This window comes from Trichomycterus rosablanca, chromosome 1 (assembly GCF_030014385.1).
Source record: "Trichomycterus rosablanca isolate fTriRos1 chromosome 1, fTriRos1.hap1, whole genome shotgun sequence".
NCBI lineage: Eukaryota > Metazoa > Chordata > Actinopteri > Siluriformes > Trichomycteridae > Trichomycterus > Trichomycterus rosablanca.
This window is the reverse complement of record NC_085988.1, coordinates 70371889-70396526: the sequence shown is the minus strand read 5'-3', so window position 1 is coordinate 70396526 and position 24638 is coordinate 70371889. Positions and strand designations below refer to the sequence as shown.

General features: G+C 40.0%; 1 protein-coding gene across 3 annotated transcripts in view; it reads left to right on the top strand.

Annotated features, from left to right (window-relative positions):
* The first annotated feature begins 2347 nt into the window (after positions 1–2347).
* tmbim4 (transmembrane BAX inhibitor motif containing 4) overlaps positions 2348–24638 on the top strand; it is a 43246-nt gene continuing 20955 nt past the window's right edge. For 2 of the 3 annotated variants that reach the window (XR_010012449.1, XR_010012451.1), the window contains exons 1-7: positions 2348–2459; positions 10657–10765; positions 11537–11642; positions 11724–11757; positions 14921–15038; positions 15134–15179; positions 19102–19358. Coding sequence is in view for 1 of the 3 variants with exons in the window: in XM_062995931.1 (XP_062852001.1) it covers positions 2369–2459; positions 10657–10765; positions 11537–11642; positions 11724–11757; positions 14921–15038; positions 15134–15179; positions 19102–19308 (711 nt within the window). In the remaining 2 variants the exon portion in view is untranslated. Of the gene's footprint in view, positions 2460–10656; positions 10766–11536; positions 11643–11723; positions 11758–14920; positions 15039–15133; positions 15180–19101; positions 23150–24638 lie in introns of those variants that run through there. The other variant, XM_062995931.1, reaches the window with a different exon arrangement.

The following is a 24638-nucleotide window of genomic DNA, read 5'->3' as shown; positions in this document are numbered from 1 at the left end:
CACCAGTGCAGAGGTTGCTCAGGAATAGCTGCACGCACAGTGAGATGAAGGCTTTTGGAAGATTGCCTGTTATTAAGAAGGACAGCAAAGAGGCCACTTCTCTCCAAGAAAAACATCAAGGACAGACTGACATTTGGCAGGAAGTATAGGGATTAGACTGCAAAGGATTGCGGTAAAGTTATTTTCTCTGATAAAGCCACCTTCAAACTGTTTGGGACATCTGGAAAACATGATTGTTACGGAGAGGAAAAGGTGAGCGCAAACATGAGTCCTGTATGGGGTTCCTCACAATGTTCCCTAAGAACAGTGAATGATTGAATGGTATCAAAACATCCTCCAGAAGCAACTTCTCCCAACAATCCAGGAGCATTTTGGTGATAAAAAATGCTTTTTCCAGCATGATGGAGCACCATGTCACAAGGCAAAAGCGGTAGCTAAGTAGCTTGGTGAACAAAACATTAAAATTTTGGGTCCATGGTCAGGAAGCTTCCAGATCTTAATCCCACTGAGAACCTGTCTTCAAAAAGTGGGTAAAGAAACAAAGAGACAGAAATTGTGATAAACTCCAAGCACTGATTAGGTGAAAATGGGTTGCCATCAGTCAGGATTTGGCCCAGAAGCTGATATCCAGCATGCCAGGAGGAATTGCAAGAGTCAACACTGTAAGTCTTTGCATAAACTTAATGTACAGTGGTACCTTATAACTTGATGTCCCCTAAGCTCGAAATCTTTGAAACTCGACACCCTTTGCAGAGAAATTTGTACCCCTAAACTCTACGTTTATCTCAAACTCGATGTGTGTATGACCGCCGCTTTTCTCAACGCTTGGCTTGAGCGGAGCAGTAAAATGTCATCAAAGTGCAAATGCAGAATCTGCATTTGTGTGGAATAACTGTCAGATTCATTTTGAAAGCATCTGCATGTATCTATGATTAGCTGGACTTTCCTCACTGTTTTAGTTTTAAACTTGTGTTATAGCTCGGGGTTTTGAGAAATTGTAAGAATCAGCTTTTTAGAGTGTAAAAAAAGCTTCATGTGACTTAATGTATTAAAAGAACGACATAGAAACACTAAACCTCTCTTAATTACTACTGCTCCACTAATGAAATTCATTGCTCATTTTAGTACAATAAGTCACGTTAAGCTTTGTGCACCATCACACTCTATAGGAAATAACGGCACAGCCAGCGCAAAAGTGGTTTTGCCACTTCCCATGTGAATGTGCCCTTACTGAGCTTGTTAAGGAATACAGTACAGTATTTAAGATCAAGCATCTCCACGATTAAGAAGCATAAGGAAACAATAAAAAAGTAAAACTAAAGTGCAGGTTTTACTGCATTTTTAACTGCTTTATATTATATTTGTGTTATTTTCGGTGTATAAGTATCAAAAACATCCCCATAATTTTACATAAGCCTAAAATATATGTAGTTACACGGGACCATAAAACGCATTAACAGGTTTCCCATACATCCTTATGGGAAAAAATACCTTGAAACTCAATGTCTTTTGGGCGGCACGGTGGCTAAGTGGGTAGCACTGTCACCTCACAGCAAGAAGGTCCTGGGTTCGATCCTCAGGTGGGGCAGTCCGGGTCCTTTCTGTGTGGAGTTTGCATGTTCTCCCCGTGTCTGCGTGGGTTTCCTCCGGTGCTCCAGTTTCCTCCCACAGCCCAAAGACATGCAAGTGAGGTAAATTGGAGATTCAAAATTGTCCATGACTGTGTTTGATATAACCTTGAGAAGTGATGAACCTTGTGTATGAGTGACTGCTGTTCCTGTCATGAATGTGTCCAAAGTGTAAAACATGACATTAAAATCCTAATAAACAAACAAGCATCTCCACGGTTTAGAAGCATAAGGAAACAATAAAGAAGTAAAGGTACAATGCAGGTTTTATTGTATTTTAAATGCTGTATATTATATTTGTGTTATTTTCAGTGTATATGTATCAAAAACAACCCCATAATTTTACATAAGCCTAAAATATATGTAGTTACACAGGACCATGGAACACATTAACAGGTTTCCCATACATCCTTATAGGAAAAAATACCTTGAAACTCAATGTCTTTTAAACTTAACGCCACTCCCAGGTACCACTGCATTTGTCAATAACAGCCTAAAAAGGCGTATAATTGTACTTCAGTATACCATAGAAAGATCTAAAAACACTAAAGCAGCAAATTTTGTGAAAACCATACTCTGTCTTAATACTTTCACGACTGTAATAGCGCATGTGAGCCTGCAGGTGGCGGTAATATTCTGCTTCATTCTCAATAAAACCAAAAGGAAAACTGCGTCTCAGAATCAGGAAGCTCTGAATTATACACGCGAACATACACTGCTAGCTCAGTCAGTTGTCCATCATGAATCAGGAGAAATATCCTCGCTCTTCTATTGAAGATGATTTTAATTATGGCACCAATGTGGCCACGGCGAGTGTGCACATCCGTATGGGTGAGTAAATAATAATAACAATTATAATAATAGTGGTATTATAGAGATAGCAAACGCAACCTGTTAGCTGACGTTGCTTATCTGGCATTGTTAATAGCTGATCTAAACATGTTTGAATAAAGTCTAAATAATGTATAAAACACGAACAGTGACCTGAAATGTCCAGGTAGGTCGAATGGGTCTGATTTACCCTGCATTAGAAACATATTTACATGTGCACCAGCTGTGGCCTAATGTTTCAAGCAGAGCCTTGTGATGTCACAGTGTTCCGTGCAGTTGAGCCTTTAATTAACACAGAGCTTGATTTCATTTGCAGTGTTATACAGATATCACTGTAAATCAGCGTTTACTTCCAAAATGCACTTTAATTAATTAATAAAACACCCGATAATTAAATTAAATGTGCGCAACACAATAAGCAATAATCGTACTAAACATTCTCATCCAGGAATACAGATGCAGACTCCTGACGACATTATTGTTGTTATTATAGGATGATGAGGTAAGCAGAGTTCTATATACGAGTCCGAGTCGAATCACGAGTGTTTAGGCTAGAGTCCGAGTGAAGTCACGAGTCAAGTCACGAGTCTTTAGGCTGGAGTCCGAGTCACGAGTCTAGATAGATAGATAGATAGATAGATAGATAGGAAGGAAGGAAGGAAGGAAGGCAGGAAGGCAGGCAGGCAGGAAGGCAGGCAGGCAGGGTAACTGTAATGACTATGCATGAGGTATAGTTTCAGTGTAAAGATTGAATAGTAATTAAATAATAGTGACGTGACAGTATTGCACAATGAGGCCAATATAGCCATATATATATATATATATATATATATATATATATATATATATATATATATATATATATATATATATATATATATATATATATATATATATACAGTGTATCACAAAAGTGAGTACACCCCTCACATTTCTGCAAATATTTTATTATATCTTTTCATGGGACAACACTATAGAAATAAAACTTCGATATAACTTAGAGTAGTCAGTGTACAACTTGTATAGCAGTGTAGATTTACTGTCTTCTGAAAATAACTCAACACACAGCCATTAATGTCTAAATGGCTGGCAACATAAGTGAGTACACCCCACAGTGAACATGTCCAAATTGTGCCCAAAGTGTCAATATTTTGTGTGACCACCATTATTATCCAGCACTGCCTTAACCCTCCTGGGCATGGAATTCACCAGAGCTGCACAGGTTGCTACTGGAATCCTCTTCCACTCCTCCATGATGACATCACGGAGCTGGTGGATGTTAGACACCTTGAACTCCTCCACCTTCCACTTGAGGATGCGCCACAGGTGCTCAATTGGGTTTAGTCCATCACCTTTACCTTCAGCTTCCTCAGCAAGGCAGTTGTCATCTTGGAGGTTGTGTTTGGGGTCGTTATCCTGTTGGAAAACTGCCATGAGGCCCAGTTTTCAAAGGGAGGGGATCATGCTCTGTTTCAGAATGTCACAGTACATGTTGGAATTCATGTTTCCCTCAATGAACTGCAGCTCCCCAGTGCCAGCAACACTCATGCAGCCCAAGACCATGATGCTACCACCACCATGCTTGACTGTAGGCAAGATACAGTTGTCTTGGTACTTCTCACCAGGGCGCCGCCACACATGCTGGACACCATCTGAGCCAAACAAGTTTATCTTGGTCTCGTCAGACCACAGGGCATTCCAGTAATCCATGTTCTTGGACTGCTTGTCTTCAGCAAACTGTTTGCGGGCTTTCTTGTGCGTCAGCTTCCTTCTGGGATGACGACCATGCAGACCGAGTTGATGCAGTGTGCGGTGTATGGTCTGAGCACTGACAGGCTGACCTCCCACGTCTTCAACCTCTGCAGCAATGCTGGCAGCACTCATGTGTCTATTTTTTAAAGCCAACCTCTGGATATGACGCCGAACACGTGGACTCAACTTCTTTGGTCGACCCTGGCGAAGCCTGTTCCGAGTGGAACCTGTCCTGGAAAACCGCTGTATGACCTTGGCCACCATGCTGTAGCTCAGTTTCAGGGTGTTAGCAATCTTCTTATAGCCCAGGCCATCTTTGTGGAGAGCAACAAATCTATTTCTCACATCCTCAGAGAGTTCTTTGCCATGAGGTGCCATGTTGAATATCCAGTGGCCAGTATGAGAGAATTGTACCCAAAACACCAAATTTAACAGCCCTGCTCCCCATTTACACCTGGGACCTTGACACATGACACCAGGGAGGGACAACGACACATTTGGGCACAATTTGGACATGTTCACTGTGGGGTGTACTCACTTATGTTGCCAGACATTTAGACATTAATGGCTGTGTGTTGAGTTATTTTCAGAAGACAGTAAATCTACACTGCTATACAAGCTGTACACTGACTACTCTAAGTTATATCCAAGTTTCATGTCTATAGTGTTGTCCCATGAAAAGATATAATGAAATATTTGCAGAAATGTGAGGGGTGTACTCACTTTTGTGATACACTGTATATACAGGGGTTGGACAATGAAACTGAAACACCTGTCATTTTAGTGTGGGAGGTTTCATGGCTAAATTGGACCAGTCTGGTGGCCAATCTTCATTAATTGCACATTGCACCAGTAAGAGCAGAGTGTGAAGGTTCAATTAGCAGGGTAAGAGCACAGTTTTGCTCAAAATATTGCAATGCACACAACATTATGGGTGACATACCAGAGTTCAAAAATTGTTGGTGCACGTCTTGCTGGCGCATCTGTGACCAAGACAGCAAGTCTTTGTGATGTATCAAGAGCCACGGTATCCAGGGTAATGTCAGCATACCACCAAGAAGGACAAATCACATCCAACAGGATTAACTGTGGACGCAAGAGGAAGCTGTCTGAAAGGGATGTTCGGGTGCTAACCCGGATTGTATCCAAAAAACATAAAACCACGGCTGCCCAAATCACGGCAGAATTAAATGTGCACCTCGACTCTCCTGTTTCCACCAGAACTGTCCGTCGGGAGCTCCACAGGGTCAATATACACGGCTGGGCTGCTATAGCCAAACCTTTGGTCACTCGTGCCAATGCCAAACGTCGGTTTCAATGGTGCAAGGAGCACAAATCTTGGGCTGTGGACAATGTGAAACATGTATTGTTCTCTGATGAGTCCACCTTTACTGTTTTCCCCACATCCGGGAGAGTTACGGTGTGGAGAAGCCCCAAAGAAGCGTACCACCCAGACTGTTGCATGCCCAGAGTGAAGCATGGGGGTGGATCAGTGATGGTTTGGGCTGCCATATCATGGCATTCCCTTGGCCCAATACTTGTGCTAGATGGGCGCGTCACTGCCAAGGACTACCGAACCATTCTGGAGGACCATGTGCATCCAATGGTTCAAACATTGTGTCCTGAAGGCGGTGCCGTGTATCAGGATGACAATGCACCAATACACACAGCAAGACTGGTGAAAGATTGGTTTGATGAACATGAAAGTGAAGTTGAACATCTCCCATGGCCTGCACAGTCACCAGATCTAAATATTATTGAGCCACTTTGGGGTGTTTTGGAGAAGCGAGTCAGGAAACGTTTTCCTCCACCAGCATCACGTAGTGACCTGGCAACTATCCTGCAAGAAGAATGGCTTAAAATCCCTCTGACCACTGTGCAGGACTTGTATATGCCATTTCCAAGACGAATTGACGCTGTATTGGCCGCAAAAGGAGGCCCTACACCATACTAATAAATTATTGTGGTCTAAAACCAGGTGTTTCAGTTTCATTGTCCAACCCCTGTATATACACATGCAGATACATACACATATATATGCACATTTATGTGCATACAAGTACATACACACATGGCTACATTAGGACCCTCAGTCTTTAGCTACAGCCAGCTGTCCCTGCCTGGTGAAGTTGTACAGCCTAATGGCTCTGGGTACGAAGGACCTTCTAAGCCTGTCTGTGGAGCAGCTCTGTGACAGCAGCCTGTCACTAAACATGCTCCTCTGTTTAATGATCACGATATAATATACACAAAACATATTGGAAATGTAGCGTAGAAATAATAAAATAATATGTAAGTTCAGATAAAAACAACAACAGATTAGCAGCTGTATTTTGCCGTTTTACTTTTCTAGGTACCAGTTAAAAGCTTAAACTGACGTTTTGTTTTCATTGCAACTTACAGCACAGCGGCCAAAATCCAAAACACAGCAAAATGTCCATAATACTGCTTACCTTAGCTTATGTTGTTCCAGATGCTATTATATTTATAACCGTGTGTCCCATTAGGAATAGAATCCGTTATTTTGTAAATGTGCTTATAATTAAAAACCTCCAAACTTTTCCTGGTTGTGAAGTAAAACACTAACTCGTTAGAAAGCCAATCAAGCGTTTCATTGACACATCATGTGTGTGACGCTGCAACCGTCTGGTGCTGCAACCGTCAGGTGCTGGAGCCCGTCCCAGCTTTTCAATGGGCGCAAGGCACACAGTAACACCCTGGACGGGGCGCCAGTCCATCGCAAGGCAGACACACATACACACACTCATACACACACCCATTCACCTATAGGGCAATTCAGTGTCTCCAATGAACCTGACTGCATGTTTTTGGACTGTGGGAGGAAACCGGAGCTCCCAGAGGAAACCCACGCAGCCACGGGGAGAACAAGCAAACTCTGCACAGAAAGGACACGGACCGCCCCACCTGGGGATCGAACCCAGGACCTTCTTGCTGTGAGGCGACAGTGCTACCCACTTAGCCACCGTGCCGCCGTCATATTCCAATATTCCAAAAATACTGCTACAATAAAATGTGGATGTGTACGTAGTGTACGTGATACGAAGTGCCTTTTGCATTCACAGAGTCTCTGTGTGAACAAATAACAGTAAACATAAATCCACATGCAGTTAATATGCAGTCTGACTCCATGCTGATGCAAAACAACTTCACAGTTTATGATTGAACTGATTTAAGTGATTTTAATATGTAATCGTTCAGAGACTTACTTTTTAATGATAAAAATGTTCCTTTTTATAGTTACAACTGAAATACGCTCCTCCATTGGGTGGGGACCTGTAAACAATGTACACAATTTATTGAAAAGCGGTCACATAAGATGTGTGCACTAAGGGTGGGTAAGGTTGAGTCATGCAATTCAGCACTGCTTCTGATCTGTCTGTACCACATGTGAGGATGAGATCTGTAGCTCCATTTTCCATTCAAATCATCCCTCAGCTTTTTGACATGAATTTTAATGAACTTTAATAACCGGTAACATTCTCTGAACAACAGTTTGGTATTTGAGCAATAGAACTCGAAAGAGAGTGTGTTATTGTAACTAACATCATGGCTGTGCTTTGATTACAGACATGACCCCAAAGAATTTGTATATATTATGTTTATTTCTAGCTGATTCAACCATGTACAAGTGCTCTGCTGTCACTGCAGTCCACTTAACATTCATGGAGTTGAAGTTGGCGTTAGTATTTGAATGACATCCATCCACATTAGCTCACAAACATCCAACATCGGCCAGCTTCACATGATCCTTAGGAAAAATAGGATTGCCGTCTCTTCCACCAATAGAGCAGCCCCAATCATCTCCCAGCTCGACGGGCACTCGGGTGGCGCAGCAGTACAATGCGCTAGCACACCACTGCAGTGTATTCAAATTCACAAGTTTGAATCTCAGCCGAGTTAACGACCAGGCTGGGCGTCCATACAAGTACAACTGGCCATGTTTAGGGAAGGGAAGGTCGGACAGTGTGTTTTCCATATGTGGCTTTTATGTGGTTTTTCAACAAATCACTGTCAGAAAGAGGAACCACACTTCCAAACAACTTTCATTTACAAAACAAATAAAGTATTTCAAGAGAAAAAGAACATATTACAAAGAGTGTGGCAGAAAATGGATTTTAACCTTTATTTCATTACTTGTTACATTAAGTGACGAAGGTAGAAAAGCACCAACACCACAAAAGTTTAAGTGAACATTAATATGGTTAAAATGTATGTTATTGCTGTCATCTTGGCTTGTGTTGTCATTACACATTATGCTACATACAACATGGTTTGGGGGTGGCTAAGTGGGTAGCACTGTCGCCTCACAGCAAGAAGGTCCTGGGTTCCCCAGGTGGGGCGGTCCGGGTCCTTTCTGTGTGGAGTTTGCATGTTCTCCCCGTGTCTGCGTGGGTTTCCTCCGGGAACTCCGGTTTCCTCCCACAGTCCAAAGACATGCAAGTGAGGTGAATTGGAGGCGGGAAATCATCCAAGACTGTGTTTGATATAACCGTGTGAACTGATGAATCTTGTGTAATGAGTAACTACCGTTCCTGTCCTGAATGTAACCAAAGTGTAAAACATGACGTTAAAATCCTAATAAACAAACAAACGAACAACAGGGTTTGGTAGCGAGAATATTTTACACACAAGAAATGGTAGGGATGTAACGATACACTGTACCCACAATGCGATTCACGATACTGGGTCCACAATTCGATTTTCTCCCAAAAATTTTTTTAAACAAAATGAAATTGACGACAAATTATGACAAAGTTTCCTTTTATTATTTCTCTTAAAAATAAAAAAAAATTAAATACTGTATTTTGCTTATCTTTTATTTATTTAAATAATGAATGCCCTTTTATTTCTGAGGTAGGTACAAACTATGCAAAACAATGCTGCACGTTCCCTTTTTGTGTAAAAAAAAAAAAAAAAAAACTGAAATGAAATGAAATTTTAAAACAATCCCACATTAAATAAAAAAAAATTTATAATACAAATAAAGTATCCTCACAAATAAATTTGGCTTGAAAATTTCGAACCTGGCAACCCTGTAGTGATGTCAACCTGGCGAGGTGAATAGTGCCAGTGCCCTCTGCTGTTTAAAGTGAATATTGATTCATTATACGTGTAAACTGATTTGAATCGTTACACATGTGAATCGATTTTTAACTGTCTTGTGGTGCATCGTTACATCCCTATTAAACTAATGTGCCTATGTGAACAGCATCTCATGTCAAAAATCTCTTAACCTTAAACAGCTAATCTTCCAACACATGTTTTTTCTGTCTCTGTCTGTCAGTAATAAAAATCTACCTGAAATTGAGTCAGAACAAACATTACAGTCAAAAAGTTAACCAGGTGAAGTAGAGATGTGCTGATCAGGGTTTTTGGCACCGATTCCGATCTGCGATCTCCTTTCAGGGACATCGGCCGATAGCCGATTGCGATCGGGGGGAGGGGGGGTTGGGGGGTTTTAGCAGTAAATAAAATAAATAAACTTAAAAAGAGCCTCACAGTGAAGATAAACCGGAGCAGCGCGCGCGCGTGTGTTTGTGTTTGTGTTTGTGTGTGTGTGTGTGTGTGTGTGTGTGGTGTGTGTGTGTGTGTGTGTGTGTGTGTGCCCTTAGAAGATACGCTTTGTTCACAGTATCGCTATAAGTGATTCATTGATTCATGAGTCGATTCATTTTTCGCCAAGCGTAAGTTTCTCTTCTCAGTTATCTCTCCGTGTTTACTGTTATTAATTAAATGTCGTGCTTTTAAATAAACACCAGCTACTACAGAACATTCTGTGTGACTCTCTTACATTAAAAAGCTTCATTAAACTGCTATTACCACAGATCTGTAACCGACCGTCAGACTCGTTCCGTCTAAGGAGCTAAAAGTTCAGCAGATGATCCTGAACTAACGAATTTGGTAATTAATAAACTTTTGCCTCTGATTGGCTCTGTAACATTTTCTGTTCTCATCTACATCACAAGTAAGAACCGCTCACGATTTACCAAAGTGAACCAGGAGTTTATATAACGTGCTGATAGAATCGACTCAGATGTGACCGGGTTGAATTATCTTTTTAAAGTAAATATTACAATCAGCAAAATTACATCGTATGTATGATGCACAAAGTTAATGATGTTATTTTAGGTCATGAAGAGCTTTCACTGTGGTTTCTGTACGATGGTTGATGAATGGTGATGTGATGGTTGGCGTCTGGATCAATCCACTGAGCTGTTAACTTAACATGATCTTTATATATCACACGATCGGATCGGCTACTTTTAGGAGATATCGGCCGATCGCCGATAGCATATTTTGATTAAAAATCGGCCGATACCGATTCATAGCCGATCGATCGTCCCATCTCTAAGGTGAAGTATTCTGTATTTACCTTGTTTGTGAATTGATCTGGATTAAGGGTTTAATGTTTTGCTTTGTACAGATTTCCTACGCAAAGTGTACACAATCCTGTCCATTCAGATCTTCCTAACCACAGCTGTGTCTGCCATCTTCATGTTCTGTGAGCCCATCAAAAACTTTCTACATTCAAGGTAAAACTACATCAACTTTGTGCATTTCTACCAAGCTAAATAGTGTATACTGTGAAATGTGTTATATATTTTACCAGTATAAATTTGTAGGATGTAACGATACACTCTACCCACGATGCAATACAATTCACGATACTGGGTTCACAATATGTTTTTTCCCCCAAATTTTTTTTAAGCAAAATGAAATGAAAGACAAATTATAACAAAGTTTCCTTTTATTATTTCTCTTTAAAAAATGAAATAAAATACTGCTTATCTTTTATTTACCTAAATAATGAATGCCCTCTTATTTCTGAGGTAGGTACAAACTTTGCCAAGTAATGCTTATTGAGTAAAAAAAAAACTGAAATTAAATTTTAAAACAAATCCAACATTATGTAAATAAATGAATAATACAAATAAAGAAAGTATCCTCACATAAATATAGCTGGCTGGAAAATCCCCCTACCTGGCAACTTTGTGAAGTTCTGTCAACCAGGAGAGGTGAATAGAGCCAGTGCCCTCTGCTGTTTAAAGTGAATATCGATTCATCTTAAATGAATAGCCGATTCGAATCATGGCACATGTGCACCGATTTTTAACTGTCTTGTGGTGCATCGTTACATCCCTATTAATTTGTCATTTAGTATGCAGTATGTGACAGAGACGAAGATATTTTCTTTAGAATGACCTCTTTTTGTATATACACTTTTCACAGTTATTTTAAACACAAACATGTGGAAATGCACATTTGTTAAATCTGTTAAGTAACCCCTTGTCCTTTTTTGACAGCCCTACACTGGTCTTGCTATCAGCAATTGGATCCCTGGGTATGATTTTTGCCCTGGTTATTTATCGACACCAGCACCCTATCAACCTTTATCTCCTTCTTGGATTTGTGAGTAAGCCTTGCCATAACTCCTAAAGTAATGATGGCTTTAAACACGCTTTCATTGCTGTCTTTGCTTTGTCATTGCAGACCCTGTTGGAGGCTGTGTCTGTTGGTACAGCTGGTAAGTCGTACTTTTTTGTAACTCTTGGTTTCAGGGAATGTGGGGTTTCATTGTTACTATTATTAAATGTCTGTCACACTGCCCTGCAGTTGACAAAGACATTAAAACTGTAGTGTATTATTGTGGTTAATATTACGACTAAACACTGAGTGTGCAACAAATACCCTTAGATTTCATATGTAAACTTTTGACCCACTAAATATTTGATATCATCAACTAAAACTTTAATCTGTCTCTAATCAATTGTTTTAAAATGACCTTTGATTTGATTAACCATTTAATGGTCTGCTCAACCATTTGGTAAATAACTCTAGTAAATACTAGGGTAAAAATATGCTGTATTTAAATAATCATGTTTGGGCTGTATCTACTCCTTAGTTGACGTCTTAAACTCAAAAATATTGGTAGATTACAACATAAAACTGTGCTGGGTTCCGGGACACAGTGGAATAAGTGGAAATGAAAAGACGGATAAATTAGCCAGAACGATAATGCAAAATACAACAAACACAAAAATCCCTGCAACAAATATCAAACGAAACAAAAATGAAACAAACAAAAATATAAATGGACAAATAGAAACAAGAAGGAAATGACTTAAACATAACATCGATCATGTCATAAATAACACAATCAAGTGTATAAAGTGGCATAAAAAAATCAAAATAAACAAATATATAAATAAATTTCCTTGGTAAGACCAAGGGTAGATGCCCTAATTGGCTTGCCCAAATTAAGTTTGGCAGTGGTAACTCACTGGTTAAGGTACTGGGTTACCACTGCTGTGTTGCTACTGTTGGTTCTGTTGGGTCCTTGAGTAAGGCCCTTGACTCTCAATTGCTTGCATTTGCATTTTCTAACATTTGCTTACAGTCACAATTATAAGTCGCTTTGGTTAAAAGCATCTGCTAAATGCCATGAATGTAAACGTATGACATGAAATGCATACAAGAGTGCAAAAAGTGGGTTTGAAACCGTAGCTATATGTAATTATATGTTCCATTATAAGACAATACAGTGGTACCTTGAAACTCAACATCAACTCAACACAAATATAATATAAAAATCCTGAAATACAATTGAAAACAGTTAAAATCAATAAAAAAAATACAATAAAACCTGCATTTTACCTTTACTTCTTTATTGTGTCCTTATACTTCTTAATTAGTGGAGAGAACTTATGAGCAGTAATAATTAAGAGAAATTTAGTGTTTCTGTGTTGTTCTTTTAATACATTAATTCACATATTTAGGCTTTTTTTTTTTTTTAACGATAAGTGTTTTAGACTTTCGGAAAAGCTGATTCTCACAATTTCTCAGAACCTCGAGCTATAACACAAGTTTAAAAGTGAAACAGTGAGGAGAATCCAGATAAACTTTCAGACTGGATTTATTAGTGGGTTATTCCACACAGATTCGTCTCGTATTCGCACTTTGATGACGTTTTATCGCACCACTCAAGCCGTGCGCTGAAAAAAGCAGCAGTTGCACACACGTTGAGTTTAAGGGAAACGTTGAGTTTAAGGGTACAGATTTCTTTACGAAGGGTGTTGAGTTTCAAAGATTTTGAGTTTAGGGGACGTTGAGTTACAAGGTACCACTGTATTTTGGGGTTTTTATTTTTTTTTGCCATATTTTACACCTCAGAAGTAATAATCTGTACTAGGGCTACAAGACTTACAGGGGTTGGACAAAATAACTGAAACACCTGGTTTTAGACCACAATAATTTAATAGTATGGTGTAGGGCCTCCTTTTGCGGGCAATACAGCGTCAATTCGTCTTGGAAATGACATATACAAGTCCTGCACAGTGGTCAGAGGGATTTTAAGCCATTCTTCTTGCAGGATAGTGGCCAGGTCACTACGTGATGCTGGTGGAGGAAAACGTTTCCTGACTCGCTTCTCCAAAACACCCCAAAGTGGCTCAATAATATTTAGATCTGGTGACTGTGCAGGCCATGGGAGATGTTCAACTTCACTTTCATGTTCATCAAACCAATCTTTCAACAGTCTTGCTGTGTGTATTGGTGCATTGTCATCCTGATACACGGCACCGCCATTGGATGCACATTGTCCTCCAGAATGGTTCGGTAGTCCCTGGCAGTGACGAGCCCATCTAGCACAAGTATTGGGCCAAGGGAATGCCATGATATGGCAGCCCAAACCATCACTGATCCACCCCCATGCTTCACTCTGGGCATGCAACAGTCTGGGTGGTACGCTTCTTTGGGGCTTCTCCACACCGTAACTCTCCCGGATGTGGGGAAAACAGTAAAGGTGGACTCATCAGAGAACAATACATGTTTCACATTGTCCACAGCCCAAGATTTGCGCTCCTTGCACCATTGAAACCGACGTTTGGCATTGGCACGAGTGACCAAAGGTTTGGCTATAGCAAAAAGGGCCGTGTATATTGACCCTGTGGAGCTCCCGACGGACAGTTCTGGTGGAAACAGGAGAGTTGAGGTGCACATTTAATTCTGCCGTGATTTGGGCAGCCGTGGTTTTATGTTTTTTGGATACAATCCGGGTTAGCACCCGAACATCCCTTTCAGACAGCTTCCTCTTGCGTCCACAGTTAATCCTGTTGGATGTGGTGTGTCCTTCTTGGTGGTATGCTGACATTACCCTGGATACCGTGGCTCTTGATACATCACAAAGACTTGCTGTCTTGGTCACAGATGCGCCAGCAAGACGTGCACCAACAATTTGTCCTCTTTTGAACTCTGGTATGTCACCCATAATGTTGTGTGCATTGCAATATTTTGAGCAAAACTGTGCTCTTACCCTGCTAATTGAACCTTCACACTCTGCTCTTACTGGTGCAATGTGCAATTAATGAAGATTGGCCACCAGACTGCTCCAATTTAGCCATGAAACCTCCCACACTAAAATGACAGGTGTTTCAGTTATTTTGTCCAACCCCTGTATGCTGCTTACCAATAAAGAAAGTTTATAGCTGTTAGTTTAGCACTAAGCAAATTACTTAAATTACACAAGTCTGATTTCAATCGGTCCAAGCTTTAATTCAGGAGTTCCTTTTTTACATTTTATAAAAATATTTATATTATTGAGGCAAGTCTGATCGTTTCACAAATATATGCTTGTGCATTTTAACATTGTTTTTCAAATTTCTCCTAATGTCAACTTCTTTTATTTTCAGTCACTTTTTATGAGTACTCCATAGTCCTCCAGGCCTTCATCCTCACCTCAGCAGTATTTGCTGGTCTGACTGCCTACACCTTCCAGTCTAAACGGGACTTCAGCAAGCTCGGAGCTGGGTAATGCTCTCCTCACGTTTTACAGTTTGCTTTTGTATCATTGTGTGTCTGTCAGACATGGAAACTAACTATTTATGTGCTGTTTTATTGGTTAGGCTGTTTGCTGGCTTGTGGATCCTGATTATTGCGAGCTTCATGAGGGTGAGTGCAGATTGACTGACTTCTCTTTGTCTCAGAGTCTAATGCAACAAAACTGAAAATGAAAGTTAGAACTCAAGTTCATACAAATTAGCTTGTGTGGCCTAATGATAGAAGCTACTGAGTTCTGGGGCTTCAAATCCTGGGCTGGGATCACAAATACAGGAGGTGATACATCAGTGCACACTTGGTGTCAGTCCCAAACCTGGATAAATTGGAGGGTTGCATCAGAGAAGTCACCCGGCGTAAAAACGGTACCAAATTAAATATGCAGATGAATGATGGCTATTGTTAGCACAGTTTTGCAATCAAAATTCCAGGACCTCAGAGAAAATTAAGTACAATCAGTGATTTTTCTGATAATTTTCAGTGCAAATATAAATTGCGAGCAAAATATAAATGTTTCAAGGGGGAACAGTCATAGTTGGCTTTATTCTAATAACAGAAAAGGTGTGTCATGTCAAAACATAACAAAAAAAGGAAATACAAGAAAAGCCAGATAAAATTAGACCAATGTCATAACTGTGTGAGTATAATGTAGAAAAATAACTCGGCCCCCAAAATCAGTGTGGTGACATGCACACATTATAGTATTATGGGGTAGGACTCACCTTTGCTCCCATATCAGCCAGTAGTTCTTTGTAATGTTGATAACACAAGGTGTTAGGAGTATTCCTTCAGTTATTTGTTCTATACTGACATGATTGCATAACTTAATTGCAGCAGTATTGTCAGCTGTTCTACCACATTCCACTGATGCTTCTGTTTCAGGTCAGGTGACTGGCGACACTATTAAAAGACACTAAACTAGCCATGTTTACGTTTTTGGCATTTAGCAGACGCTTTTATCCAAACTGACTTACAGTACTGTGACAGTATTTTGTCTAAGCAATTGAGGGTTAAGGACCTTGCTCAAGGGCCCAGCAGTGACAACCTGGCAGTGGTAGGGCTTGAACCAGTGACCTTTTGATTACTAGTCCTGTACTCTAACCATTAGGCTACAAATGCCCTAGACACTAGGGATATAATGATGCACTCTACCCACGATGCGATACGATTCACGATATTGGGTTCATGATATGATTTTTTCCACTATTTTTTTTAAACAAAATAAAATTAAAGACAAATTATGACAAAGATTCCTTTTATTATTTCTCTTTAAAAAAAATATAAAGTAAATACTGTTTTTGTGCTTATCTTTTATTTATCTAAATAATGAATGCCCTTTTATTTCTGATGTAGGTACAAACTATGCCAAGTAATGCTTATTATGTAACAAAACTGAAATGAAATTTTAAAACAAATCCAACATTATATAAATAAAGAAATAATACAAATAAAGAAAGTATCCTCACACAAATAAATTTGGCTGGAAAATCCTCTACCTGGCAACTTTGTGAAGTGCCGTCAACCAGGCGAGGTAAATAGCGCTAGTGCCCTCTGTTTAAAGTGAATATTGATTCATCTTGAATGCACCGATTTTTAACTGTTTTGTGGTGCATAGTTACATCCGTACTAGACACTATTTATGGGTCCAGTTTAAAGTGCACGTTTTCTGCCACAATATTGGGTCTGCCATTCATTCACTGTTTTTAGGGCCCTAATGTGTACCAAGAAAACACTAGTGGTAAGGGTAATCAGGGAAGCTGGGCCCACGAAACAATGAGAAAGTTAACAGCAAATTCTGACCCTATGTCACATGTCATGGAAGAAATTATGACCCATTTGACCCATCTATATTTGTATAATCTTTAATTGTACAGTTTTGGTGAGCCTGTGCCCACAGAAGCATTAAATTCCTGTAGCTGACCATAGGGGAACCTGATAAGGTCTTCTGCTGTTGTAAGCCATTAACAAGTAATGAACAATGTTATACCCAGTGCTTTTTTACTAGATACAGTGTATCACAAAAGTGAGTACACCCCTCACATTTCTGCAGATATTTAAGTATATCTTTTCATGGGACAACACTGACAAAATGACACTTTGACACAATGAAAAGTAGTCTGTGTGCAGCTTATATAACAGTGTAAATTTATTCTTCCCTCAAAATAACTCAATATACAGCCATTAATGTCTAAACCACCGGCAACAAAAGTGAGTACACCCCTAAGAGACTACACCCCTAAATGTCCAAATTGAGCACTGCTTGTCATTTTCCCTCCAAAATGTCATGTGATTTGTTAGTGTTACTAGGTCTCAGGTGTGCATAGGGAGCAGGTGTGTTCAAATTAGTAGTACAGCTCTCACACTCTCTCATACTGGTCACTGAAAGTTCCAACATGGCACCTCATGGCAAAGAACTCTCTGAGGATCTTAAAAGACGAATTGTTGCGCTACATGAAGATGGCCAAGGCTACAAGAAGATTGCCAACACCCTGAAACTGAGCTGCAGCACAGTGGCCAAGATCATCCAGCGTTTTAAAAGAGCAGGGTCCACTCAGAACAGACCTTGCGTTGGTCGTCCAAAGAAGCTGAGTGCACGTGCTCAGCGTCACAGCCAACTGCTGTCTTTGAAAGATAGGCGCAGGAGTGCTGTCAGCATTGCTGCAGAGATTGAAAAGGTGGGGGGTCAGCCTGTCAGTGCTCAGACCATACGCTGCACACTACATCAAATTGGTCTGCATGGCTGTCACCCCAGAAGGAAGCCTCTTCTGAAGTCTCTACACAAGAAAGCCCGCAAACAGTTTGCTGAAGACATGTCAACAAAGGACATGGATTACTGGAACCATGTCCTATGGTCTGATGAGACCAAGATTAATTTGTTTGGTTCAGATGGTCTCAAGCATGTGTGGCAGCAATCAGGTGAGGAGTACAAAGATAAGTGTGTCATGCCTACAGTCAAGCATGGTGGTGGGAATGCCATGGTCTGGGGCTGCATGAGTGCAGCAGGTGTTGGGGAGTTACATTTCATTGAGGGACACATGAACTCCAATATGTACTGTGAAATACTGAAGCAGAGCATGATCCCCTCCCTCCGGAAACTGGGTCGCAGGGCAGTGTTCCAGCATGATAATGACCCCAAACACACCTCTAAGACGACCACTGCTTTATTGAAGAGGCTGAGGGTAAAGGTGATGGACTGGCCAAGCATGTCTCCAGACCTAAACCCAATAGAACATCTTTGGGGCATCCTTAAGCGGAAGGTGGAGGAGCGCAAAGTCTTGAATATCCGCCAGCTCCGTGATGTCGTCATGGAGGAGTGGAAAAGCATTCCAGTGGCAACCTGTGAAGCTCTGGTAAACTCCATGCCCAGGAGAGTTAAGGCAGTTCTGGGAAATAATGGTGGCCACACAAAATATTGACACTTCAGGAACTTTCACTAAGGGGTGTACTCACTTTTGTTGCCGGTGGTTTAGACATTAATGGCTGTATATTGAGTTATTTTGAGGGAGGAATAAATTTACACTGTTATATAAGCTGCACACAGACTACTTTTCATTGTGTCAAAGTGTCATTTTGTCAGTGTTGTCCCATGAAAAGATATACTTAAATATCTGCAGAAATGTGAGGGGTGTACTCACTTTTGTGATACACTGTACATATCAAGGTGCAGAAAAAAATATGATTCATTTTCCATTTAAAGTTGTCCTGAGGCATCTTGTGACTATCGGACTTAACTGGCTGATGCCAGTTATGAAGACAGTTTTAACCACTGATAAAGACAGTGGTTAAAAAAATGTCATCTCTGTATATCCGTTGACCAGTATCAGTTGACATTTACTCAAAATTAAAAAGTGGGTCAGATTAAGTTGCTACTTCATGTTGGTTTGGTTTTTTTTCTCTATGGGATTGTGGCTTGACCGATTACATAATAAACAAATGGCCACCTGTGGCTGGTTTACTTGCTGATGTGAAATAGCTAACTGTATCTCAGCCTTGTTTTCTTGACTATGTTTAAATGGATTCTCCCTGTGTACTATAGCTGTTCTTCCAGAATGACACAATGGAATTGGTGTTTGCCGGTGCTGGTGCGCTGCTATTCTGCGGTTTCATCATCTACGATACGCATGTGTTAATGCATAAGCTGTCACCCGAGGAGCATGTGCTGGCCTCCATCAACCTGTACCTGGATATAGTCAACCTGTTTCTACACATCCTGCGCATCCTTAACTCCATGAAGAAGAACTAAGAGTCTAAGAGAGCATGCTTCTACCTGCTTGGGCTTCTGCATTTATACAGGTGAATGTACAAATTACAAAGTCAATATGAATTCAATTAAAATGTAAACATTGATGCTGGAGGCTGTCTGTAATTATGCTTAGATGCTAAAGAGAGCATTACATTTTAAAACTAGCATTAAAATGCTAGAATCATTCAAATTTAAAACACTGGTCACAGTTCTACATGTGAAAAATTTACAAACACATTAATATAATCTGAGGATGTCATAATATTGTTATTAGATCGTTATTTCAGATTCACAAATTAGACAAATTTTTACATTTGGATTTTGACCCAATGCCACAAATTGTTTGATTTGTATACTGACGTTGAACCCTGTCTACGGCTACATTATTGCAATTGCACAAAGATAAAAACAATTATAATACTTTGACCTCTTCTTAAAACATGATTACTAATTGTGTGAAGTCTTTTAATATTGACATTGATTTGTTGTACTGTATATATTTGTAGATGGTGTGCGTTTTTATTTTCATTTTTTAAACATAATGTTGGCGATCTAAAACAATGACTGCGTCTGAAATCACATACTTCCATACTGAACAGTACGCGAAAGCAGTATGCGAGAGCGGGTAGTGTGTCCAAATCTGTAGTATACATTAAACAGTAAGCAAAAGCACTATGCGAGAGCAGGTAGTGTGTCCGAATATGTAGTATACATTAAACAGTAGGGCTGTCGCGCTAACCGCAATTTTGAAATATCGCGGTTAGGGTTGGGCGATATTGCCGATTTTCATACAGTCATACCGTCTTCAGAAAATACCGCGGTATACGGTATTACACATTACACAACAGGTGAGACGTTCTTTTTTCTTAATATAGCGCTTTTATTTAGGAAAAAATAGTTCTTACATAGGCAGGAAAATCTATGGCAGACAAGAGTCAGAACAGCGGATTGGGCGTAACGTTATTATTACTGTTTGCTCCTTTTTCTCAACACTTGTGCTCGATTTACACTGAAGATATATTTAGTAAATAAGTACATGTCCGCGCATGCACGCGCTTGTGTTCATTTCCGGTTGAACTGATAAAAAATTTTGATTTTGAAAAATTAAAAGAGCCGTTTTTCAGTTTCTGCTTGTTAGCGCACAGCTAACGCTAGCCAGTGTGGCTCTTCACTCGTCTCTCTGTGTTATCACCAGTGAGACACAGCCAATCAGCGAGCTCCAACCGCCTACCCCTCCCACCCCTCCCTTACTGTGGATGCGCGCATGTCCTAAAGTCTCAGTTTTCAAGGTAAACCTGAAGCAGAAATTCGGCGCTTCACATTTAAAAAATACCGTCACCATTTTTGAATACCGCGGTATACGGTAATATCGTCATACCGCCCAACCCTAATCGCGGTATAGACCAGCCAACCGCAGGGCATGCCAAGCAACCGCAACACAGCGGTGTTCACGTTTTTTCTTTCTTCTCTCTTTTTTTTTTTTTTTTTAATTGTTGCAGGGTCCATCTTGTTTTATACGCTTACAATAGGGCGTAATAAATGTTAAATAAATTCATAATGAAAATGAGCTAGGAGCGACATTTTCCCGCAACCTGTTCGCATCCGTTGCTGCTGAGTGTCAGGCTTTGTGTTTTAAAATGTAAACAATCGCAACAGTAATTATAGGCAAGTTTATTAATGATCAAATCGAGTTCACACTCAATAAATACTTGTAATTTAGACTATATTCAAACAGCCTTGGCGAACTAAAACACTTAATGACGGTTAATATGGCATTGCAGCCTGCAGATATTCTCTTGCTGGCTGAATAATAACTTGAAATGTAGTATATATTGTTATGTTAATTATACCTACTAAATAGATGGTTAATAGTGGCGCGATAACCGGGCTAGATTTCCTCTGCTCTCTAAAGTCGCATGCAGGTACAGTACACGTGTATTAGTGTAACGAGCACCATCAGAGAGAGTTTTAGTACCGAGGGGAACATCACTACCCCACTCAGATCCTCTCTAAACAACATCAGGTGAACATGTTGGTTTTTCTAGCGCGCATGATAACGCAGGTTTAAACTCTTACAGACTTTATTCAGTTTTTTTTTTTACCATATTTTGATTAGATGTGCATTTAAAATATTTAGCCTAAACGCTTTTTTTTCGTTTCACAGTGTATATCTAGCCTAGGCTAGAAGCTTAATTTAAACCTTTTTTAATAGAGAAAAGACACGCATCCCTGCTCTGTTCTGTATTTAACAATAAACACGCATTTCATTGGTCTTAAAGCTGTCTCATCTTTGTCATTATAAAGCAATAATATACCGAATCATAGCCTAACAATAAAGCTTGTTTATATAGCTCTAAAATCCAGATAAATTAAGTAATTTTCAAAAACAAAAACAAAAATGGCGATATTATCGCATACCGCGATATTGAGACAGGCTAAATATCGCAAGGGGAAATTCTTTCACCGCGACAGCCCTATTAAACAGTACGCGAAAGCAGTATGCGAGAGCAGGTAGTGTGTCCGAATACGTAGTGTACATTAAACAGTACGCGAAAAGTATTCGGATTACCTACTGCCTGGGCAGCCATTTTTGAGTATGCAAACAATGCACACTTACCGTCCAATAATCTATCCCATAATTCACCTGGAGCTGCAAAGACGTTCATGTCGAAGAAGAAAGATGTCGGAAAGCGGAGTAAGACAAACATTAAAAATATTATGATTTTGACTTTGTGGAGAACGACAGAATTAATTTTGTTCGATTTTAAAATTGTTATAACTTTGGCGACGTGGCGTCATGTGACGTTGGTAAGATGGCGGACGTAGTGTGTACGAGGTTGCGTGCATACTGCACACTTGCGTACTGAAAGAGCTTACTGCCTCGAATCTAGTACGTACTGTTTAAGTATATGATTTTGGACACAGCCAATATTTTATTGCTAACTCTGATTTCCAATGGGATTCAGTTGACATTGTGATTTTAGGTGTATTTATATCCAGCATGCTTATGATAAATGTGGACTGGAAGTAAACAAATGCTAACTGGAAAGTTTTACCTGCTGTGTTACAGAGACAGTTCACAGCCCATTGTACATTATAGAAAGATGTAAGTTCTTACTATAAATAATGACAATAACACTTTATGACATGAATCTATAACATTTTATTTGTAGTGGTATGATAGGCAACAAATTATTTCAGAGGAGCTGTGGCTTGGGAATTGCTGTGCTTATTATTACACAGTTACCCAACATGTAGCTTTAATTACAAATAGTGTTAATTATTTAAAAACTTTCCTTTTTCCTGTTTTCCTTATTTCCTTATTTAATTCCAGCCACCCAAAACTAATATGATTCTCCCACAGGCTGTGCAGTTTTAGAGTGATACAGTTAAAGTAATTTTTTTTTAATAATGATAAGGGGACTGTGCAGTCTAACAAAATGTATCTAAGGGAATACTCTATTTGCGAAATTGCAGCTTGATACAGAAACTGTAGGAGTATGCTGGGTCGTCCAGTGCTTACTTGGAAATGGAAACTTCAATGGGGACCCTTAGATTTATAGGTGCACTCATGTGTACCACATTATGTGCATTCAGATTTTTTGATGATTCTATGTAAATGTCATTCAGATGTACTCAAGTTGGATTTAGATGTAATTTTTTTGTTTCTTAACAGGACCGTATGTGCAATCTTTATTGTAATGGGGAAATGAAGCTCAGTCGTAAAACATTACTGTAATAATATTACTGCATTGTTGTAAATGGTGAATTTAATTATACATGTATAATTTAATGTATAATTGTTTAAAATATATTAAAAGGTTAAACTGTTGTGTTAAAATTTATCCCCAATTTTTGATGGTGTCTAGTCATGTACATTCATTTACATTTTTCGTATTTAATCCCTAATTTTAGTCTAATGAACCAATACACACCTACAGTGTATCACAAAAGTGAGTACACCCCTCACATTTCTGCAGATATTTAAGTATATATTTTCATGGGACAACACTGACAAAATTACACTTTGACACAATGAAAAGTAGTCTGTGTGCAGCTTATATAACAGTGTAAATTTATTCTTCCCTCAAAATAACTCAATATACAGCCATTAATGTCTAAGCCACCGGCAACAAAAGTGAGTACACCCCTTAGTGAAAGTTCCTGAAGTGTCAATATTTTGTGTGGCCACCATTATTTCCCAGAACTGCCTTAACTCTCCTGGGCATGGAGTTTACCAGAGCTTCACAGGTTGCCACTGGAATGCTTTTCCACTCCTCCATGACGACATCACGGAGCTGGCAGATATTCGAGACTTTGCGCTCCTCCACCTTCCGCTTGAGGATGCCCCAAAGATGTTCTATTGGGTTTAGGTCTGGAGACATGCTTGGCCAGTCCATCACCTTTACCCTCAGCCTCTTCAATAAAGCAGTGGTCGTCTTAGAGGTGTGTTTGGGGTCATTATCATGCTGGAACACTGCCCTGCGACCCAGTTTCCGGAGGGAGGGGATCATGCTCTGCTTCAGTATTTCACAGTACATATTGGAGTTCATGTGTTCCTCAATGAAATGTAACTCCCCAACACCTGCTGCACTCATGCAGCCCCAGACCATGGCATTCCCACCACCATGCTTGACTGTAGGCATGACACACTTATCTTTGTACTCCTCACCTGATTGCCGCCACACATGCTTGAGACCATCTGAACCAAACAAATTAATCTTGGTCTCATCAGACCATAGGACATGGTTCCAGTAATCCATGTCCTTTGTTGACATGTCTTCAGAAAACTGTTTGTGGGCTTTCTTGTGTAGAGACTTCAGAAGAGGCTTCCTTCTGGGGTGACAGCCATGCAGACCAATTTGATGTAGTGTGTGGCGTATGGTCTGAGCACTGACAGGCTGACCCCCCACCTTTTCAATCTCTGCAGCAATGCTGACAGCACTCCTGCGCCTATCTTTCAAAGACAGCAGTTGGATGTGACGCTGAGCACGTGCACTCAGCTTCTTTGAACGACCAACGCGAGGTCTGTTCTGAGTGGACCCTGCTCTTTTAAAACGCTGGATGATCTTGGCCACTGTGCTGCAGCTCAGTTTCAGGGTGTTGGCAATCTTCTTGTAGCCTTGGCCATCTTCATGTAGCGCAACAATTCATCTTTTAAGATCCTCAGAGAGTTCTTTGCCATGAGGTGCCATGTTGGAACTTTCAGTGACCAGTATGAGAGAGTGTGAGAGCTGTACTACTAAATTGAACACACCTGCTCCCTATGCACACCTGAGACCTAGTAACACTAACAAATCACATAACATTTTGGAGGGAAAATGACAAGC